General features: G+C 39.0%; 3 protein-coding genes across 6 annotated transcripts in view; all 3 read left to right on the top strand.

The window, feature by feature from the left end:
* The window catches only part of coro1ca (coronin, actin binding protein, 1Ca), a 42,885-nt gene extending 33,735 nt beyond the window's left edge, over window positions 1–9,150 (top strand). For both annotated transcript variants that reach the window (XM_058374738.1, XM_058374739.1), the window contains exons 4-11: window positions 1,003–1,132; window positions 1,354–1,535; window positions 1,616–1,735; window positions 2,074–2,178; window positions 3,392–3,537; window positions 3,740–3,797; window positions 4,939–5,193; window positions 5,642–9,150. In XM_058374738.1, the coding sequence (XP_058230721.1) occupies window positions 1,003–1,132; window positions 1,354–1,535; window positions 1,616–1,735; window positions 2,074–2,178; window positions 3,392–3,537; window positions 3,740–3,797; window positions 4,939–5,193; window positions 5,642–5,761 (1,116 nt within the window). In that variant the 3' untranslated portion in view covers window positions 5,762–9,150. The remainder of the gene's footprint in view (window positions 1–1,002; window positions 1,133–1,353; window positions 1,536–1,615; window positions 1,736–2,073; window positions 2,179–3,391; window positions 3,538–3,739; window positions 3,798–4,938; window positions 5,194–5,641) is intronic.
* Window positions 9,151–9,306: 156 nt separating this feature from the next.
* selplg (selectin P ligand) lies at window positions 9,307–14,307 on the top strand. Of its 3 annotated transcripts, XR_009203122.1 has the most exons (3): window positions 9,307–9,466; window positions 9,946–11,008; window positions 12,314–14,307. XR_009203122.1 is itself a non-coding variant. In XM_058374740.1 (2 exons), exon 2 carries the CDS (start codon window positions 9,955–9,957, stop codon window positions 10,924–10,926), a length of 972 nt encoding a protein of 323 aa, XP_058230723.1. In that variant the 5' UTR covers window positions 9,307–9,466; window positions 9,946–9,954; the 3' UTR covers window positions 10,927–14,307. The 3 variants fall into 3 exon arrangements, 2 of the variants coding, with proteins under 2 accessions (XP_058230723.1, XP_058230724.1); XM_058374740.1 differs by having other exon boundaries at window positions 9,946–14,307; XM_058374741.1 differs by having other exon boundaries at window positions 9,393–9,479; window positions 9,946–14,307.
* Window positions 14,308–14,590: 283 nt separating this feature from the next.
* Window positions 14,591–21,526, top strand: tmem119a (transmembrane protein 119a). Its single transcript, XM_058374536.1, has 2 exons — window positions 14,591–14,745; window positions 19,351–21,526. The coding sequence occupies exon 2, from the start codon at window positions 19,364–19,366 to the stop codon at window positions 20,033–20,035; it is 672 nt and encodes a 223-aa protein (XP_058230519.1). The 5' UTR covers window positions 14,591–14,745; window positions 19,351–19,363; the 3' UTR covers window positions 20,036–21,526.
* Window positions 21,527–21,536: the final 10 nt, after the last annotated feature.

The following is a 21,536-nucleotide window of genomic DNA, read 5'->3' on the forward strand; positions in this document are numbered from 1 at the left end:
TGTGAAGTCCTCTTTCTTTCACTGTGTAACAAAAGAATATTTATAACTGTACAGTAAAATTTAATCTGTATTTTGAAGGTGAAGCAAAAGTTGACCTGTCCATGACAAAATGAGCATTTCAGTAAAATATTCTTCCACATCTTTAACTGATATGTGAAGCCACGGTGTAAGGGAGATGTGCTGAAGTTACAGAAACTGACCTAATGCTTGGAGAATGTCTGCAGTAATGTAAGAGGTGTGTTTGGGAGGTATAGACATGGTATGGTGTGGGTGAGAGGAAGACGAGAAGTATGGATTATAGAAAGAAATAGTGAAATGGATATATACAGAAGTTATTTGGAGAAGAGAAAGGAGAGATGTGGGCTAAGAAATGGCTGGGTTGCTGCTGTTATTGTTGTTCATTGGCATTCACTGGCAACTGGTGGAGCGAAATTATATTAATCCCTGTTATGAGACTGTATAAAGAAATCACCAAAAGATCAGCCAGTGATTAGTGTTGTGAGCAGTGATCAGCACAGATACTTGCAGTTTGCTTCCCCCTAAAGGCTGAATTATGCAAGTGCAAAGTCTAAACTTCGGATTCTTTACTCTGGTGTTTTTTTTTTAAATGATGTGACTGATTCCTGTCCATATTCACGAATCTCAGTTTCTACAGTGACCCGTAGAGCTGCCTGTTAAATGACAGACAGGGGGTGTATCCAGACACAAACATGCTAATTAGTATTCTCAGAGACTTTATAAACTTTTGCTAACTTTTGCATACATTTATACAAGTAAGGAGTATAAAAAAATAACTATTGTAACTTTTCATCCAATTGTCTCTTCTTCTTATTATTATCATAACTGCACTGTACATCATTACATCTTTTTTAAACTCTGTTCAATATTTACTTTAGTTTTTCTGCACATTAACTAATTATTTGCTTAGCGAATTCCGTGGCAACATTCCTGTCGTCTGTCTGTCTGATCCGTGTTAAACCGTGGATCTCGTCTCATTTTTAGGTGTGGCAGATCCCCGAGAATGGCTTGGTGACCTCCATGTCTGAGCCTGTGGTGGTGCTGGAGGGCCACTCCAAACGGGTGGGCATCATCACCTGGCACCCGACGGCCCGCAACGTTCTGCTCAGTGCTGGTGAGTGACGGCACACTCACCCTCCTCCCCATCATCCTCTCAATCACTTCCACATACTTTGTGTGTTAAAGAGCAGTTTCTTCTACAATCCCAAGCGACCATTAAGCAAGTCACTGTAACATTTTTGTGTTTTTGTTAATACATGATCTGAGAGCAGTGAAGCAATTCACAGTGATCTTTTTACATTTTATATTGGTTCTTCATTTATCATTTTAATTTAGGTTGTGATAACATGATCATTATCTGGAACGTGGGCACGGGCGAGGCGCTCATCACGTTGGAGGACATACACCCAGATGTCATCTACAGCGCTTGCTGGAACCGCAACGGCAGCCTCATCTGCACGGCCTGCAAGGACAAGAAAGTGCGCGTCATTGACCCACGCAAGGGGGAGATTGTTGCGGTATGCGCGCTCGCACTCACACAAACACATATTCACACACATGCAGGACTGCTTCAAATATATATGTGTTTGTGTGTCAGGAGAAGGATAAGGCTCACGAGGGTGCGAGGCCCATGAGAGCCATCTTCCTGTCTGATGGGAAGGTCTTCACCACTGGCTTCAGCCGCATGAGTGAAAGGCAGCTCGCACTCTGGAACCCGGTAGAGTACTTTACACACACACACACACACACTTTACAGAAATGCATCCTTCTCCAGACATCCAGTCGAATTAGGCATCAAATAACTGATGAAATAACTACTGCGGGCTTGAAGACTCAAAATGGAGTAGTAGAGCAGGTCACATGTGGTTGGGAATCTGAGTAAAGCGATGGGGATAAAAATCGATCACACTGAGACTTTACATAGATAAAGTAGCACTGTAATTGACAAGGTCGCACTGTAATTGACAAATCTATGAGAATTACAGCTGTTTTGTTTATTAGCCAATGAATCAAAAAATATAGTAATAAACATTGCTGATGATTTTTTTTTACCAGCAAAACATGGAGGACCCGATTACAGTCCACGAGTTGGACACGAGCAACGGAGTCCTTCTGCCTTTCTATGACCCTGACACCAATGTGGTGTACCTGTGTGGAAAGGTAAATATTAGATCTGTTACTGAGGTCTCTGATCTTCCAGAGCTGAGTGTGTGTGAGTCGTGAGTGTCGGTCTGAGTGTGTGTGTGTGTCGTGAGTGTCTGTCTGGCGATCTGAGTGTGTGTGTGTGTGTCGTGAGTGTCTGTCTGTCGGTCTGAGTGTGTGTGTGTGTCGTGAGTGTCTGTCTGTCGGTCTGAGTGTGTGTGTGTGTCGTGAGTGTCTGTCTGTCGGTCTGAGTGTGTGTGTGTGTCGTGAGTGTCTGTCTGGCTGCCTGAGTGTGTGTGTGTGTCGTGAGTGTCTGTCTGGCTGCCTGAGTGAGTGTCTGTCTGTCTGAGTGTGTGGGTGTCTGTATGAGTGTGTCTGAGTGATTGTCTGTCTGACTGAGCGAGTCTGAGTGTGTGTGTCGTGAGTGTCTGTCTGGCTGTCTGAGTGTGTGGGTGTCTGTATGAGTGTGTCTGAGTGATTGTCTGTCTGACTGAGCGAGTCTGAGTGTGTGTGTCGTGAGTGTCTGTCTGGCTGTCTGAGTGAGTGTCTGGCTGTCTGAGTGAGTGTCTGTCTGTCTGAGTGTGTGGGTGTCTGTATAAGTGTGTCTGAGTGATTGTCTGTCTGACTGAGCGAGTCTGAGTGTGTGTGTCGTGAGTGTCTGTCTGGCTGTCTGAGTGAGTGTCTGTCTGTCTGAGTGTGTGGGTGTCTGTATGAGTGTGTCTGAGTGATTGTCTGTCTGACTGAGCGAGTCTGAGTGTGTGTGTCGTGAGTGTCTGTCTGACTGAGTGAGTCTGAATGAGTGTCTGTCTGTCTGACTTTGTGTGTGTGTGTCTGACTGAGTGAGGTTTTTTTTCCCCATCTCTTTCTCCTCTTAGACTTAGGCAGTGGTGTTTTGGGTGCTAGTGATTAACTGTTGGCCTCATAGTGTATTTGTTTTCGGTCACAATTAAGCAAAAATATTAAAAACATACTGTACTTTGCTATAGTCTGCTTTTAGGAAAACAGTTGTTGTGTCAGGGTGACACCACCAGTGTCAGGGTGATATGATGAAGTGGAGTTACAACCCCAAAGCTGATTCTTTTTCTTTAAAAGCACACCCTGTACCTCATGGGTGTCTGTGAAACACTCTGACCTGTGATTTTGTTGTGCTGATGAGGAAAATTAATCAGCACCTTCTGACCTATTTAAATTCTGAAAGTCTCAAACCTTGTTTGTTTTCCCTCTTGGTCAGGGTGACAGCAGCATCCGTTACTTTGAGATCACTAACGAGGCGCCGTACGTGCATTACCTCAACACATTTTCCAGCAAGGAGCCGCAGAGGGGCATGGGATACATGCCCAAGAGAGGCCTGGACGTCAACAAGTGTGAGATCTCCAGGTGAGACCAAAGCAGCAGGTTTCTCCTTATTGTGAGTGTGTGTGCGAGTGAGCGTCTGTGTGTGTTTGTGAATGATTGTCCTGTAGGTGGCAGCACATACCCACAACCCTCTAAAAAAAAATCCCCTTTCTATTTCTTTTAGCTGTTTATCTGCATTGCTTTTGCAGTATAACTAAACATTTTGTGTGTTTATTTTTTTCAGGTTTTACAAGCTGCATGAGAGGAAGTGTGAGCCCATTATTATGACAGTGCCAAGAAAGGTGAGTCCTTCCTTCCTTCCTTCCTTGTTCTGGTGGATGAACAGTCATGTGTGTTTTTACATCTATAATGGACAAATACATTTAGTTAGCCTACTACACAGGTAGAATCTTCTGGGTTGGGTTGTGGTGTTTACCTAGAAACCAAACTGACTGGTGTAAATATGGCAATATGGGAGATTCATTGGTTTTCTTTGTGTTTCCACATACACTATCTGGCCTAATGTATGTGGACACCTGATCACACATGCAGACATACACACTGTCCTCAATCTGTTCCCACAATGTAGGAGGCACACCACACAATTGTACAGAATTTCTTTGTAAGCTGTGGCATTACAACTTCCTTCCACTCGAACTAAGAGACTCAAACACTGTTCTAGCTTGACAATGCGGCTGTGCACAAAGCTCCATGAGACATGGTGTGTTAAGGTGTACTGCTGCACAGAGCCCTGACTCAACCTCACTGAACACCTTTCAGATGATTTGTACACAATCACGCAAGTGAAAAGCCTTCTTAGAATGGAGGGTGGATAAATCTGGAATGGGATGTTCAACAAGCACAAATGGGGTAACTGTTTAGGTGTCTATACTTTTAGTCATATGGTGAGTTCCTGATGCTGGTCTGGTGTCTGTGCATTCTAATTATACAGACTTGTAAAAATCGATATGATTAAAGGGAAGGGCATTTTGTTTAAATATAAATTCCAAATACAATGTTTGCTTGGCAAAAGTCAGTAGGCTAAACTAACTCTACTTGTCTCAGGCACCCAGGCTATGGATTTGTTTACCTTTTACATTTTTTTTTGTATGTATTTTCCACTAGAAGGTGCAGACATTTTTATTTTAAGTATTATTTTATTTTGTATGTGCGTCTATTCAATATTATTTTTTAACTCGTCAGTGATTGATTGCATCCAGCAGATGCAACTTTTTTTTTTTTGGTTAATTTAACCAGACTCAAGGTCACATCAAGGTCTGAAATAGGTTCTTTCCTGTTTGTATAAAGCATTGTAACAAAAAAACACATGATGTGTTGTCGGTTATTTTTGAACATTACATCATTTTGTGAATCCCCTTTAAAATCAAACTTCCTCTCCCTCTCTCTCTCTCTCTCTCTCTCTCTCTCTCACACACTGTTCAGTCGGACCTGTTCCAGGATGATCTGTATCCGGACACGGCAGGACCCGACTGTGCCATCGAGGCCGAGGACTGGTTTGAGGGCAAAAACGGCGAGCCTATCCTGATCTCGCTCAAGGACGGCTACATCCCAGCCAAGAATCGCGACCTCAAGGTGGTCAAGAAGAACATTCTGGACAACAAGCCCAAGCCCAGCAAGAATGCAGAGATCAACGCCACTGCTCCTGTCACCAAAACGGCTTGCGCGGCCCCGAGTGCCGTATGTTTCTATCTCTTTATGTTGAACCTGCTCCCTATTATCTGTTCTGATCCGTTTTAATGCTTCACATTTGCGCTTGTAACACAAAACATCTTCATGTGGTTTAGTGATTGTGTCAGACACTCGTAAGCACTGAACTTTTGCATTCAGTGACACATGGAGACTAGGATTACTTAGTTCCGCATAAATACGGAAGCCTCAGGAAGCTACATGTTTTTTATTTCCAGACATCACAGCTTGTGTAAGCATGACTCCGTCCACCAAAGACTTTCTGACCAATCAGAAAGAAGAATCCCATGGCTCTGGAATATTAATATATATTCTGCATGCCTACTCACTCTGTTCCTTCATATGTCATGTGAAGAGTCATGCTTATTGATTGACACCCCAGAATATGTTCTTGGAGACTCTTGTTTTAATCCTATTCTTTTTTTTTTCCCCCTTACAGAAAAGCGACCCGAAATTGGACGAGGTCCTAAAAGAGATCAAATTCCTCCGAGAGCTGGTGAGCTGTCAGGAAAAGCGAATCGCCAAGCTCGAGGAGCAGTTGTCCCAGATGGACGTCTGAAGGACCCAGTCCCCTGTCCCCAACCCCACCCCTCCCCAGCTACTGTTCAGGAAATTCTATTGGCCAGGTGGGCGGGACTAGTCACTGCCAGTCACTGCGACTTCTTTCCGCCTGAGACCTGCCCAACATTCCAAGACGAACTCTTTTCCTTTTTTTTTTCCCCCATTGTTTCATTCTTCTTCATTCTTCTTCCTTTTTTTTCCTAACCCCTTGAACCAGGTACATTTGCAAAATGACAGCAGGAAAGAGACAAAGCATAGGTCTCTCTCAAAAGCCAAGATTTTTTTTTTTTTTTTTTAACCTTGTTCAGAAAGTGACACTTGTGTTTTATTTAGTGTTTTTTGAAAGGTGTTCATTTCTTATAGTCCATAAAAAGAAATTGTGACCAATATTCCAATGTGAAGCATTCACTGTACTTGTGTATGCTCAAATATTGAAATCAGTATTGCATTCCTCACCATCCCTTCTTCTTTGTTGCCAAATTTTTAGAGGAAGCTCATATACGGGCCTTCTTGACAGTATTTGACCATAGATTTTTTTTTTTTTTTCTTTTCTTTCTTAAATACACTTAGTCCACTTTGTACTAAAAAGGGACATTGCAATAGGCCGGTAACGCAAGTGAGGGGATTTATTTGATTTATCCGACCCTTTAAAAGGTCTCTATACAAGAAATATTCCTGTTTTGACGCTGATTTTAACCAAGCAGTCTGGATGTACAGATTGACAGAGGAAAGCAACATCCACATACTGACACGGTTTTATATTTAGCTTGATCTCTAATCTAATGTTTAAACATGAACATTTAGAGCTTTTTTTTTTTGCTTGGAAATGGTTTGTATAGTGGTGTAACTTTTCAGCATTATCCATGAACATTGAACACAGGGTCTCATTCGAATTTTTCTCAGCATTCCAAACTTTTTCCTTTCCCCCCTAGAATCAGTATCCTATCCTTATCTTAAATGCATGCAATAAAGTTTTTTTTCCCCCCCTAATTTCTGAACACATTCCTGGATTCCCCCCATCCCCCGTCTCGTTTTTGTGTCTTTGAGTCTCATAAGGAACAATTTAGAGGAAATACCACGTCGTTGGCGTTCCACTTGATCGTCCATGTTTAAAAAATTCAGCAGCGCTTTTTTTCCCTCCTCTTTTTCTCCCCAGACATTTATGATTCAGTATTTACATTTTACATCAAACCAGCTCTATCTGTTATTCAGACAGGTCCTCGTTCTGGCTCATGCTGAAGTGATATTTAAACAAACTAACACCAAGAGCCATGTTAGCCATGTTAGCTTTGTTCATCAAGCCACCCTTTTCTTCCTTTTTTTTTCCTGATCAAAGTATTAACATTTATTACTCCGAAATGAACCTCATAAGACTATGAAACGTCTCAGACCTTTAGTTCCTCAACGTGTTTCAGCAAATCTTGATCTCAGCGGGGATCTAAACTGATGCCTTTGCCCTACTCTTTTACACTTCCTGTTTCCGTTGTGCAGGAAGTAGTGACTGCCCTGCTCTCTTAGCCATGCAAAACCGACTCTTGCTAAGGGTGTAGCTAAAGTTTGTCTAGACTGCGTCCTATACTATAAATGAAACGTAAACTCTGACTCAGATTAAGACACACTTAATGGGTGAGGCTCTCCCAGGTCAGGGGAATAAAACAGTGCTTTCACACTTGGCTTCCCCCCCCCCTCAGAAAAAGTGCATATCTTGCAATACACTAGAACTACTATACTCTAACAGTCCTAGCTAACTAATCAACTATCCTGTGCTAGATTTGAGTTGTTCATATTATTGGTAATAAATGTAAATGAAATAAAGACGATCAGGAGGCTGTTTGCCTTTTAAGAGAAAAACAGAAGCTGAGACGAACAGAGCTTATGCGACTCGAATCCCTGTAGCTACAGTTAAAGAGAGACGTCAGATCTCTCCCAAAAGCTTTTATTGTTTGTTATATTGGAATATTGCAGATGAAATTTTCCCTTCATAACATCCTAACAACTAACTTTTCACTAACTTGTGACCTGATTGCTTAAGAAGTCTTTAGAAGCTTACAACAAATCCTGACAGTTGAGGGGGGGGGGTAAAGCTTGCTAACCCCAGCAAGTGTGCAAACACTGTAAGGAAGCTTCTGTTGTAATTCGTGTAATTACCTGTACGGCCCCCCACTCCCTTTTTTCCTTTTTTTTTCCTCTTTCGGTGCTTCCTTCAGGAACTGAGAGGTGTTCGCAGGTGTCTTACATCCTCTTTATTGTTGCTCAAACCACCTACAAGAAATGTACAGTACCTAATGTCTGTTCATCCTCTCACAGTTTTAGTTAAGATTTTAGAAGGGATTTTGTTGAGTCGAGAGCTTTATTTACATGTGCTAATGGGGGTGAGGTTCAGGAAGAATAGATGTGCCATTTTTTTTTTTTTTTGATACGCTAGCTAGTGTTTTTGTTGTTTTAGAGGATGGAGGATTCATGCATGAAAGAATGAAAAGATTTACTGTTTAAATTACGTCTGAATGGGTAGAATGACGTTGGAGGGCAAGCATGGTAGGGTTTCAGCCTGATTTAGTGTTTGTAGCAGTTACGTATAGAAATTTTGAACGCTTTTTATACCATTTGATTTCTCAAAACTGATTGGTCAGTAGGTGAAACTAAGTATCATTTGTCATTCATTAATTAGTAAGAAGTGTGCGTTGCCAAATTGCTTTATGGTCCTAACAGTAAAGTCGATCCACTTCACACACACACACGTCACTGTGGTTAATTTATTGCATAATTATATTAACTGTATTCCTCCAAAACCATTCCATAAAGCAGTGGTGAGAAGTTTTCAGGTTTGTAGTCAAACAATGAAAAGAAACACTGATCCTCGATCACATTATTCTTAAAGATGTATTAGCATCACTGCTTCGTTAACTTGTAGTGTGTTTGTGTCAATCAGAGTAATTGGATTTTTGTGATTAAATGTACCAATAGGACACCTTGTTGGTTGGATCCCACCGGTTTAATTGCTAGTTCAAGTGAAATCAAACTTATTAGTGTTTTTTTCACTGATCCCATGTTTTTTTTTTTGTTTTGTTTCTTTCTACAATTGTGATTTAAGGTCGTAATGGTTGCTTTTCCTCCAAGGTTATGGAGTGTTTCGGCGTGTTTTGTGATGTGTTGTAACAGAGTATGTGACGAACCTGAAGGATTTTGGTAAAGTCGACAAGAAAGCTCGAACTAGAAAGCTTGACGGATGTGATTTCATGAAATTGCTCTGTAAATATCTCCACTTTTCATTCCAATGCTGCCTCTGTCAAACTGCATAAGAAACTGAAGCCATAGTTTCCAAAGTCTCCCTGTTCACTTTTAATGGAACATAAAGTGAATAAACCCAATAAAATCTGATGAAAAAAACCCAGTCTCCTTGTTATTTGTACTTGTGTATCACATCATCACGGATGACAGGATATTGTGGTTTAAATTTGAGGAGGAAGCTTGAAGGTATATTAGTACATAATTAGTCACTGTCGTTGTCAATTGCTTAGAACTTGTCAGATTAGGGAACTGCAGCTAAAACTGACTCGCTTTAAACAGACTCATTTGCGTCACAGTTTGAAACCCCAGCTTGGTCTGACACTGAGGCAACTTCCTGCACTTGAATTAAACACTGCGAAGTTTCTGAAGCGGCATAAAGTATCCGAGTCAGAAAGGGCTGCCAACCAGACATCAGGTATTTCTACTTGGTACATGCATATAGACTTATTTTCCTTTACCGTTATCTCCTTTTACATAATCTGTAATTGGTATGATCATTATAGATTTGTAGAAATAGTTATATATATATATGTATATATATATGTATTATTTTTACAATTTTTACAAACGTGTTTGGGAAGTAGGTAAGGCATCATTCTCCCAGAAAGGAACTTTGTAGTAAATGCTAAAAGCTGTGATGTATTTTTCTTACATTTCTATCTGAAGGCATATTCATTGCATGAAAAGGAAAATTGAAAGATGTACATGTTAGACTCAAGAAAAGGAAGTCTGTAATGTTCGAACACGTGGACGACAACAGAAACTATGCATGAGCTAAACATTGTGGTTGAAATACAAATCTTTTTGGATTGACGTTTTCATTCAGATTTGAAGATATTACCTGATAGACATGCTTATAACATCTTTTGTTTGTTTTTTTTTTTTGCTCAACAGCTAATAGCCATGACTACCAAGCTCAACTTGAGGTCATTTCTTTTTCTTTTCACTGTGAGCTGCTGGGTCTCAGGCAGTTATTCACTTGGTGTAGTAGAGAAGAATCTGGAAAATACAACCGTCTCCAACTACACACAGCAATATAACAATGAAACCATGCTTCAGCCCACAAATGGACCTCCACAGACCACGGGGATCAGAGAAGAACTGTCGGTTACAGCTCGCACACCAAGCCAGAATACTACAGAAGTAGCCCACAGTCAACCTGCACAGGGAAATGGAACTTCTGAAAACCTTTATAACATAGAAGGAACTGAAACAAACAGCACCAAACATCAACCAGCAGGTAACGAAAGTATGGCAGGTACTGAAAGTCCTGCACAAACCGCATTCCCTGAGAAAAATCGCAGTTTGGACCTCACAACGCCAAGCTCTGCTCCAACATTTTCTGCTTCAGTAGGAGCAAATGGAACGAATGCCACAAATTCTGCCCCTATTTTGCGGACGACGCATCATATGGTAATAGACGCTACCACATCAAGAACATCGTTCAAGCCAGCAGTTTCGACAACCAGAGATATAAAAACCACTCCAACTCACACGTCAACTAAACCATACAGCACCCAAAAAACAGACAAATCAACTACCAAACTTTGTCCTACTGCTGAACCAAAAAGGGAAGGTCTTGTTGGTCGGTGCCTCATCGCCATCGCCAGTTTGGCTGCTCTAGCAACCATCTTCATCATGACCACCATCATCTTGGCCACGAAGTTGGCAGGGAACAGATACAGGCACAGGGGGAGCCTGCTTAATGACACGGAGATGGTCTGCATATCTACCCTAATGAACGATTCCGATCATCCCATGCCCACTCCGAGACACCCGAAAAGCAACGGAGCACTGATCCCCATCACTGAAGATGAAGACGGTGATGATCTCACTCTCAACAGCTTCCTGCATGATACAGAAGCTTTGGCATAGACATTAGGATCTTTGGATTTTGTATGAAAATCTTAAACCTGACTGAAAATCAAAACATCCAAGCATTTGCCTTGAAGATCAGGTTGGTCACATCCTCTCATTCTTTTTTTCTTGAAGTGGAGTATGTGGTGAAATCTTTTTTTTTTTTTTTTTTTTTTAAGTCAAGCTTTTCTTTTAATGGTAAACAAAACTGAAGCACATCATAATGCTGAACAGGAGACTCACAGAACTCGAATCATTTGTAAAATACTCAAACAGCATGAACTTGTGCCTGCATTCGGTCTATGCCAAATCTGTCATATCCTGATGAATAGAGATTAGTTTCCTCAAGAGGCCCAAGAGAAGCTGGTTGTCAACACAGATGATAATATTTGTGTTTGCACTGGTGTTGCATAGGGAAATGTGTAAGCTCTTTAGACTGACAAGAGGAAGAGGAAGTGTTTTTTTTTTTTTTTAATATAGTTGTGCATCGAAGTGTGGCAGTAGAGCTGCTTAGTGACGGGAACCTTAAACTGTGGCCACCTTTCAAACCAAACCTCAAAAAAAAAAAATATATGAAGGTCTAAATTTTGATGTATCTTGTTACTTCATTACTTCAGAAAAAAACATGCACATGTAGAAAAATGAACTGCTTTATACATGGTCTTTTTTTAGTCCTACTCTATTTATCGTTATTTTTATGTTTTGCAATCCACTTTTTTTTTTTAATCACAAGTCAGTTGACTCATTTTGTATAGTTATGTTCCTATTTCCAGTCTTTCATGATTCGTAATTTCCTCCAGCAAAACAGTTCAGCTGCTAGTTTGTTATTAGCATGTGCAAGCAGCAGCTTTCTGAGGTTTCTCATCGTGGTGTGCATCAACCCAAAACTCATAGTGGACTCACACAACCATGGGCTCAGAGATTAAGCTCATGGGACCGTAAAGAAGATTCATTATCATGGGTTCATCTGCAGCGCTGCGTTGTATATTTATCTGTTCGTCTTCAGTAACCGCTTTATCATAGTCAGCATTGTTTTATGGTTTAAATGATTATTTTATATTTTGCTAAATAGAAGCGAGCAGGTACAATCCAAAATAATATATTCTATCAGGATTTCTTCAGGAGCCAAGTAAAGTGGGATTAAACTATTATAAAACCGTGATCTTAGATTGCAAAAGGAGCAGGCACTCAGCAAATACATTTTATTTTATTTTATTTTATTTTATTTTATTTTATTTTATTTTATTTTATTTTATTTTATTTTATTTTATTTTTATTAAGTCCTTCAAGCTGCAGTTTTGCACCATCTACGTCATTTCATAGAAAAAGCAGCCGTATCTAATAACAGCCACCCTTACAGACTCCTAACCTTTTAATGAGCGCTTTATTCCTATCCATCATCCAGCACACCCACACTTGAGGGCAACTTAAAGTAGTCAATCAATCGACTGGCATGTTTCTTGGAGGTTGGAGGAAACCTACACAGACACAAGAAAAACAGAACCTAAAGCTCAAGATGGAACTGGAGACCCTGGAGTTGAAAGATGGTTTCTTATTTATTGCTTTATCTACTTTTTTTTGTTAATATTCTCCTTTGATTGTATAAGTATATTAAACCTGTGTATTAAAATAATTGCCTCTGTATTTTTAAAAGTTGTGTGTTTTCTGCAGGTCACAGATTTCCAGTCCAGTTAGTCGACTGACTTATTGATGCAAAACAGAAATACTGGATTTAAATGGACTGGAACAGTATGTGACCATATTGGTATAAAGATATTATGTTAAATATATCCTAATAAAGTGTATAGTGAATTAAAATATTCATCTCTGTATACATATTGAATGTAACTGTATTGCTGATTGTAGTGATGTGTACAGTAAAAGTCTGCTCTGTGGAGTTTACTTTAATGGAGGGAGGTTTGTGTGCCTTTGAGCCATCTGTAGAGATTTCTTTATGTTTTGTATTGTAGCAGACAAAATATCATGAAGGCATTAAGCTTAACTTGATGAACAGACCAAACAAAGCCATTTTTATTTTTTTATTTTTATTTTTTTGTAACACCTGCTTTAAAGGTGAAGTGGGAGCACATAAGGTTGCTCTTGGGGGTCCCTGATTATGAGCATCAAGAACATTAAATGCTCATCTGTGAGATAAATAGGTTATCATTTAACATGTGTTCAGGAAATTTCAAAATAGATTTGTGTGATTTAGACCTTGTACATTTATATATATACAGTATGTAAGCTGTACAGTAGGACTGTAGATGGGAGGTTTATTTTAAAACTTGTGCATACGTGAACTGTGTGTGTGTGTGTGTGTGTGTGTGTGTGTGTTTTTGCGGCCAAGAGGCTGTAATCGCAAAAGCCTGATGAGAGAGAGCAAAAACCAGGTTCAGAAATAAGAGCTACACCCAGCGCCCACAGAGAGCCTCACCCATGGGAGGTGCGCACCACATAAGACTTAAAACAGGGCCTTTAACAAGTGACTGAAAATACTTTAAAAAAATTGTTAAATCATTTAATATAGAGTGCAAACATCAGAATGGGGAAAAAGTCTGATCTCTCTGACTTTAACCGTGGCATGGTTGTTGGTGCCAGATAGGTACGTTTAAGTATTTCAGATCTCCTGAGATTTTTTTACACACATCATTCTGTTGAGTTTACACAGAATGGTGTGATAAACAAAGAAAGTCTAGAGTAACTCAAATAATCACTCTTTACAACTGTGATCTCAGGATACAAAAAACATCAAAGGCTGAGGTGGATAGACTACAACAGCAGAAGAACACATCAGGTTCTACGTCTTTCAGCCAAGAACAAGAACCTGAGGCTATCATGGGAAACACCTTTGCTTTTCTGCTCACCAATCACCGGTTGTAAAGTGATTATTTGACTTAATATAAACTGGTCACTCTCACATCAATGAGTTTGACAGACCCTCCACTTACAGGATTTTTTTTCATACTATTCTGTCTAAACTGTAGAGACTGTTGTGCGTGAAAATCTCATCAGTCAGTGAAAGTGAATCATTAATCATATGAAATATTTAGAGTATAAATGACATATACAAGTACAGGAATAAGAGTACATATTTAATTGAATTATTGTGTATTTAGTTATATAGAGCTGTAGTGTGTGTACATTGCTCAAAAGCTCCTGGTTACACAACCCCACTTGACTATATACAACTGTAGAAATGACATTATTCATAATCACACTCTCCAGTGTCACCAAGATGAGGTGAGATGAGATTCCTCTCAATGTTTCTTCAACACATCATCTCTGAGAGTTTTTCCTCACCACAGGCTTGATCATTAGGGATAAATATAATTTTAACATTTGCAGTTTTTACTGTGAATGTTTATATTTTTGTAAAGCGGCTTTAAGACAACGTCAGTTGTTAAGAGTGTTATACAAATAAAATAGAATTAAATTGAATTATGTGTGTGTGTGTTTTAATGAAAAGTGAATGATATCAGAATTTGTGTCATCTATGTGTGTGAACTCATCTATGAATCTGTGCACTATCATTAGTGGACTTTGTCCATAAGGCCATAAGGAACCAAAACCAAACCACCCCCGTACCATCTTTCCAGGGAGAGGAGGAGAAAAGTGGAGGAGAGGAGGGATGTTCACCACACAAATGAAAAAAAAAAATCCTTTCTTCCTTTTTTGGGGGGAAACCTACACATAGGCACAATCTGCTGTGCCAATCTCAGTGCAGCACAGAGGCAGCTGGTCTTCCTCACTTTTTCTTCCTTTCTTCATTTCTCTTAATTGTCTTGTGTACTGGAGTGAGCGTTGGGAGAGAACCACAGAGAGAACATCTGCACATCAGTAAGTGTTGCTTCTTCAAGTTAATTTGGATTTCTTTAACCTTTTCTCTATAGTGTTAAAAAAACAAACATGCCAGATAATAATTGTTGGACTTCTACTGTTGATGAGAATAAAAATCGCACACGGAATTTGCTAATGTTGGATTTTTACTCAAAATTCTTCCAGTTCTTATATTTAAATGATCTCTGTTTTGCTTTGTAGCTGTTATCTTGGGTTAAATGACTTGTTTAAACAATACCTGGGTCTTCAGAGCTTCAGAGAATTTGTAGAACAAAAGCCTCTTACAGCTTAACTTCCTTAAAACTAAATTTGACTTTGTTTATAAAAGAATCGTCATCACGGGTTAACGTGTCTGTAAAAGCCTTATCCACCTTCGTTAACTCACAAGGCAAACTATATATTTAAAGGATGCTTTTCCTCAGTCAATTTATACTATAATTCATCTCATCCAGTTATAAGTCTTGCTGAACGACACATTTGTCCTGGATTACCTTCTTCTCTTTTGGGTAGAATGAGAAACCTGAGTTAACTCATTTGGAGAATCATAGCATGGTTAATTTAATAGTTGAGTAAGTTAACTTACTTGTAGAATATCAATTCTGAATTAATCTCATCTGTAGAATGATGCCGATTAACTCACTTTTGGTTAATTTGGTAGGATGATCGTTCTCAATTCCTTGTAGAATGAACCCTTTCTGGGGTTTATTTAGTTGTAGAATGATATTGTACTGTCCTATGGAGCAGGAATTTACTTGTATTACAATAATCTGTTGAATGTGCATTCTCTTGGGTTCACACAAAATGCGACTGAAAGTTGTTTTTTTATTTCATATTCCATGCTAGACCCCCCCCCCATTTCTATACCCAATGCACTCAATTTTGTACTTTGAAGAACAGTAGGCCTTAATCTTTGTTCTAAACTACGCCACATGCCCCACACTCAGATTGGACTGGAATGACAGAGCTGGAAATTTCAGCATGTAATTTAACTCGGTTCTTTCCTCCAGTTTTGGACTGTGCTGCATTCAGCATGCAGGAGACACCCACACATTAGGTCCAGGAGCTCACAGCAAACCTCTCATTAGGATCTGGATTACATCTTACATAGTCTTTATGGGTAATTAATGGACATGAAATCTCAACAGTGTTCAAAAATCAGCATGTACATTTACAGATATTTGGTTCCAGTAAACGTTGCTCTCGGTAGAGAAGAACCTCTTCGGTATTTGTTTTATTCATGTGTTATTGGTGTCTACACCACACTAAATATGTGGATGGAAGTGAAATATGGTTTGACCTAAGTAGTTAGACAGTTGCAAAACTGAAACTGCACCTCTATTCTAATTATTCTAAGTAAGCTTCTTGTTATTGTTCAAATAATTTCACTAATGCATGCATTCATTCAATCAGTGTGCACAATGTTAAGCATGTACCGAGCTCAAGGACTGGGATTTCTGCATTAAAAACAATCAGCAGCTGCACCTAGCTTTTTGCAGTGCACTGTGGTTGGACAAGAGCTTGGTTTGGAGAGCAGAAATAGTTCTTCTGGTTTGGTTTATTGCAGCTGAACTAAAATAGCCAGAAAATACAGGCCGAAAGTCTCCCACACTGTATTCTGTCCTGCTCTCTGTCTGAAAAGGAAATGAAAACAACAGAAAAAAAAAGAAAGAAAGAAATCACTCAACCCAAACATTCCCCATACTTTATATATTTTTAACCTCCTACACCTTTAAAAACATTTTGCTTCCAGTTTCAGGAAAACAAGTCATTTTATAAAAAAAGTATATTAAATGACTGGGTTTTTTTAAAGCCAGAAAACTGTGTACTACTCAACACCATCTACAGTGAAATCTATTTCACTGTCTGTCTCTTTGGTGAGCAGGTGGTAGCAGTCAAGGGGGAAAAATTACAAACCAGGCCTCAATCTCCACCCCAAATAAGTAATGGTCTGCAGAAACAAAAATAGATTGAACACAGAGCGATGAGAAAAATATATGCTGTGAATGTTTTAGCGTATGTTTGTTGTAGATTTTATTTTAACATTAACATGAAATTTCATATCCAAATAATTGACTGACAGTATACATATTCACTTCTTTTTTTAGGTTACCACATTTTGTCATTTTGCAACTTGGAAATGTAATGGACTTATTTGAGATTTTATATTATAAATCTAGATTAAATGTGTTATTGAAGCAAAGAAAAATGTATATCATAAAAACACATCAAGTGAATGCATAAGTGTTCACCATCGTTGCAGCGAAACCACTAGATTAGTTGAATAGAGTCCATCTGTGTGCAATTACAGTGTCACATGATCTCAGTGTTAATCCATTTATTCTTGGAAGGTCCGAGAGGCAAACAGCATAATGAAGCTAAGGAGCTAAGTGGAAAAAAGTGCTAATATGGCATCAGCCCGGATTTGGAAATAATATTTGAACATTCTACAGAACATAATTGATTATTAAAAATCAATAGAATATGGTATAGTCATGTCTCTCCCTTGAGCAGGTGACCCAACAAACGTTTTACTGCGGACAGCATTAGTCAGAGGGGCAACTAAAGGTTCGTGGGTATTTTTAAAGGTACTAGAGAGGTCCACAGCCCAGATGTGTGAAGCTCTTCATAGGGCAACTGTAGCCCAGAATGGTGAGATGAAAGCCATTAATGAGAAAAAGCCAATATGAGCTCCCTTTTTTTTTTTAGTTTGGGCTGTTGGGGACTGAGTACATCTGGGAAAAGGTTATCTAGTCTTTTTGGTCTATGCTTTATAGAAACTCAACTCTGTTCATCAATCTGTGGTTACCATATCCTCAGTGAAACATTGTGGTGGTAGCATCAAGTTGTGGGAATGCTGTTCAAGAGCTCTGACCAGTAAACTGGTCAGACTGGGCAGTGGTTAACCTTCTAACAGGACAACAAGCCCAAACATACCAGTGTTCCAAATTAAGAACCAGAACAGGTTCCAAATTAAGAACCAGAACATGTTACAATGACCCAGTCAAAGCCCAGACCTCAGTTTGATTGAGAATCTGTGTTAGGTCTTGCAAGTTGTTAGTCATTCACAATCTCTATCCAATCTGACAGATATTTAGTAATTTTGGCAATAAGAATAGGCAAATATTTCCTCACCCAGATGTTCAAGATGGGCTGAGTGAGACACATCCCAGAAGCTGTAAATGGAACTAAAGGTGGTTCTACTTATGCAACAATGAAATGTCAATTTGTTTATTTATACCTTAAGCTGCAAATAAATAAAATAAAAGTTCCCTTAAATGTTAGACATATTCTGTGAATCAAAATCAAAATGTTCAATCTAGGAATGTATGATAGGTTGAATAATTATACAAGCTTAACAACCAAGCAAATAATTATTTCACGTCGATCACATATGCTGCTGGCATGTTACCCTTAGAACCAGATAAACAGATTTTGGGCAATTTTTTTTTTTTTTGCTTTCTGTGACTCAAAGTTTTCTGCACAGTGGTTAAGATTATTATCTAGCTCACAGGGCAAGTACCAATAATTATATGGCCTACACACAGGCTGTAAGAGATGCAAGGTGATTTTTGAAGAACACATTAAAACCAGACAAATTATGTTTACTCAAATCAGTCAGTTTTCTAATTTATAAATGCAGTGCTTTGAGTACAGCTACCTTATAAACATTTGAGTTTATTCAACTTTGTTAAACTTACTTAAATCCAGCAAGTTAAGTTAATAATTAAGAATTCATCTTGAAATGCTCTTTTGTTTATAAAGCTAAAACAGCTCGCTAGTTTGCTCACTCGCGCTAACTCACGCCAGCACTTTGGTCCTGGAGCTGTATTATCAGCCATGAACTAATCAAGCATTAAAGGTAACTCTTGTTGCCATTCAGTCAGGATCGTTGTTTATCTGGACTTTTATAAGCAAAGAATTTTATGAAATTGACCCCTAGGCATTTTATCTCTGGCCTATAATGTTCAGTATTTGTTACCTAGCTAAATGAAAGTTAAGTAAAAGAAGTTAGGTGAAAAATCAAACTGGGATTACGAGGAAGTTTAGGAAACATTTTGGTCTAGGTTTAAGCTAACTTAAGTACATGAACTTATGTCTGATGTGATAGATTTGAGTAGTGATGGCTCACTTCCATTGTTGTGCCATCTATTCAAAAAGGCTAAACATTGGTCTAAAAAGACAAAGGGGAAGCTAAAAAGCCTCGGAACATTTGCTTGCACTTCCCTTTTACGGAGAATAGCAGATATCTTCTAACAAAAGATGTTTATCTGTTAATTTTTGTTCTGTGTCCACTGTTTATGTAGAGTATAAGAAGAAAGGAGGATTTGGCACTGTGATACTGGAACCACAGTGAGTGTGGGTGGAATCTGGTTGTTGGCCTTGATCATGTTTAAGAACAAATATTTGTGTACAGCCACCGACAGCTGTTGAGACTTAACCCTTCCAGTGGCTGGGTTGATTTTTGGGAACCTGTGAGTCTAACCCAGGTCATGGCTGCACTACCAAGGAATCCAATGTTTTGTTAATTACAATAATTTTATTAATTAACTAGGGGATAGGGGATATATCCTAGATTCATGTATGTTTTTCCTCTTTGTCTTTCAGACGTAGCACTGCCATGTCATCCGTGTGTCCACGTCTAGTCTTTGTGCTCCTCTTTGCCTTTTGGAGCTGGAGCTGTTCTACCATGGCCTTTCCTTTTAACATGTCCATGGACGGCAGTGGAGACGAACAGGAACTGATTTTCCCAACGTCCCGTGCCACCCACTTACCTCCACCCTCACCCACGCCTATACTAAGCATCACCACCACCTTCATCCTCATCAAGCACTTCCTGTTTCATGAGGTGGTGGACTTCCTGCGTGACAATATGCTCCTCATCATCGTGGTGATGTCACTGCTCATTGTCATCATCTTCATTGCATGTTGTGCCTCAGCCATGAGCCACAAACGCAAACTCGAGGCCTACTACCCACCCAAGAAACATGCACAGAGGAAGTATGTGGCTGTATCAAACAAGGGGGCAGAGCAAAGCCTGCTGGTGCCCAACAATGCCACCACGAGCTACCTGCGTGCTCCATCTAAAGCTCTAGTGGGTGAAAAAGGCAAAGATCTTAGACCAAAACCGAAGGAGGTACAGAAAGCGGAAGATGTGGAGGAAGTAGAGGTGCAAAAGGAAGAAGAAAAGAAGAAGAAGGAGGAGCCCAAGCCAAGCACATCCACGGAAGGTAATGGCCAGGCACCTGTGTGCACTTGCCACCTGAGGAAAGCAAACCAAGCCTCGCATTGAAAAAACAGACGGGATGTTGAGGAACACCTCTCTTCAAAGGACTTGTGGATTTGGAATAAGTACATCTCTTGTAAATTCATTGGATGGAGATAGAGATACTAGACCTTCTGCTTCTGAGATGTCAGTTATTCAATTTTGTACCAAGCAATATGTCAAGCTGAATTTAAAGGAGATAAGATTCATCTTTTATACACCAACTTACACAATGCTATTCCTCGATTTGAGCAATCCTTTCGATTATTGGAAATGTTCTCGATGTGCTCTTCATCACGCTAGTGGTAATGATCACTCTCTGTCTTTGTTTGGAATTCAAAGTGTTTATCCCATTTCAGTAAACACCCTCATTGTTAGATAATATAAAAGCAAATATATTGAAATCACCGTATAGAGAAAATGTTATATTATTACATATAATGCTTGTTTTTAATATTCAGGGTCAAGTTTATTCTTTTGGAATTCATCAATGACTGTCTGAGGTCATTACCAAAACCATGGTGGAGTATTAAATGAGGAATAAAACACTAAGGGGTGTGCTGATTTAGCAAAACAATCAATAATGGAGAAATGTGATGTGGCCAAATTCCTGATATCACCTCAATTTTTATTGTTTTCATATAATCCTAAAGTCTTATTATTAAAGAATTTTTGATATTAATGAACCACATATTTAATGTTTTGCAACATTTATGAAACAAGTCAGTTTCTTATATCACATACATTATAGCATCTATAACCCATCATTCCCTCAGCAGCCTCTTTGCTTTTCTCTGTATTAAAATAACCACAAATAAATGTAGCTTTTCACTTTATTTTGAGAAACCACGAAGTGAAAATCCACCTATCTTTATAGTTATAGTTATAGAAGTGGAGACTCCTTCCAAAAATTTGAATTAAACATATGCATACAGAAAAACCTCACCAAATCAATGATAATGTTTTAGAAAAAATTTTTGTTTGAAAGCACGCATTAAAATAAACCTGTGATTTGCAGCTGGCGTTACTGTCGGAGTTACTGTTACTGCAATATTTTTGACCAATCAGGTTTAAGTATTCGACATTGCTGCGGTATATAACTTGTTTAAGCAATGTTAAGCAAAGTTCTAAATGTGTGCTTTGCTTTATGTGACTTGAAATCTTTTAACTACACATTACTGTTTACATGAAATCATTAATAAGAAAATAAACATTACAGCTGACTTCAACAGTCAGGAACCATGTGCTTTCTGATACAGTTTTTTTGGCATTGGATCTGTTTACACTTTCATATTTATGTAGTTAAACCCTACCTGGACCTGACCCTAATATCCAACACACACATAACATCTCAGCAGGTGTAAACAGATTCGTTGTCTTCTTTCTTTTATCAGTGCCTTTCCATTGAATATTATTTTGTGTATTCAGACTTGTATTGACTTTATTAAGTGGCTTTTCACAACTTCTTAAGTTAATATCTGTTTTTTTTTTTCAGTATACTTTGTAATACATGTTCCATTAAATCATT

This window comes from Hemibagrus wyckioides, linkage group LG22 (assembly GCF_019097595.1).
Source record: "Hemibagrus wyckioides isolate EC202008001 linkage group LG22, SWU_Hwy_1.0, whole genome shotgun sequence".
Lineage (NCBI taxonomy): Eukaryota > Metazoa > Chordata > Actinopteri > Siluriformes > Bagridae > Hemibagrus > Hemibagrus wyckioides.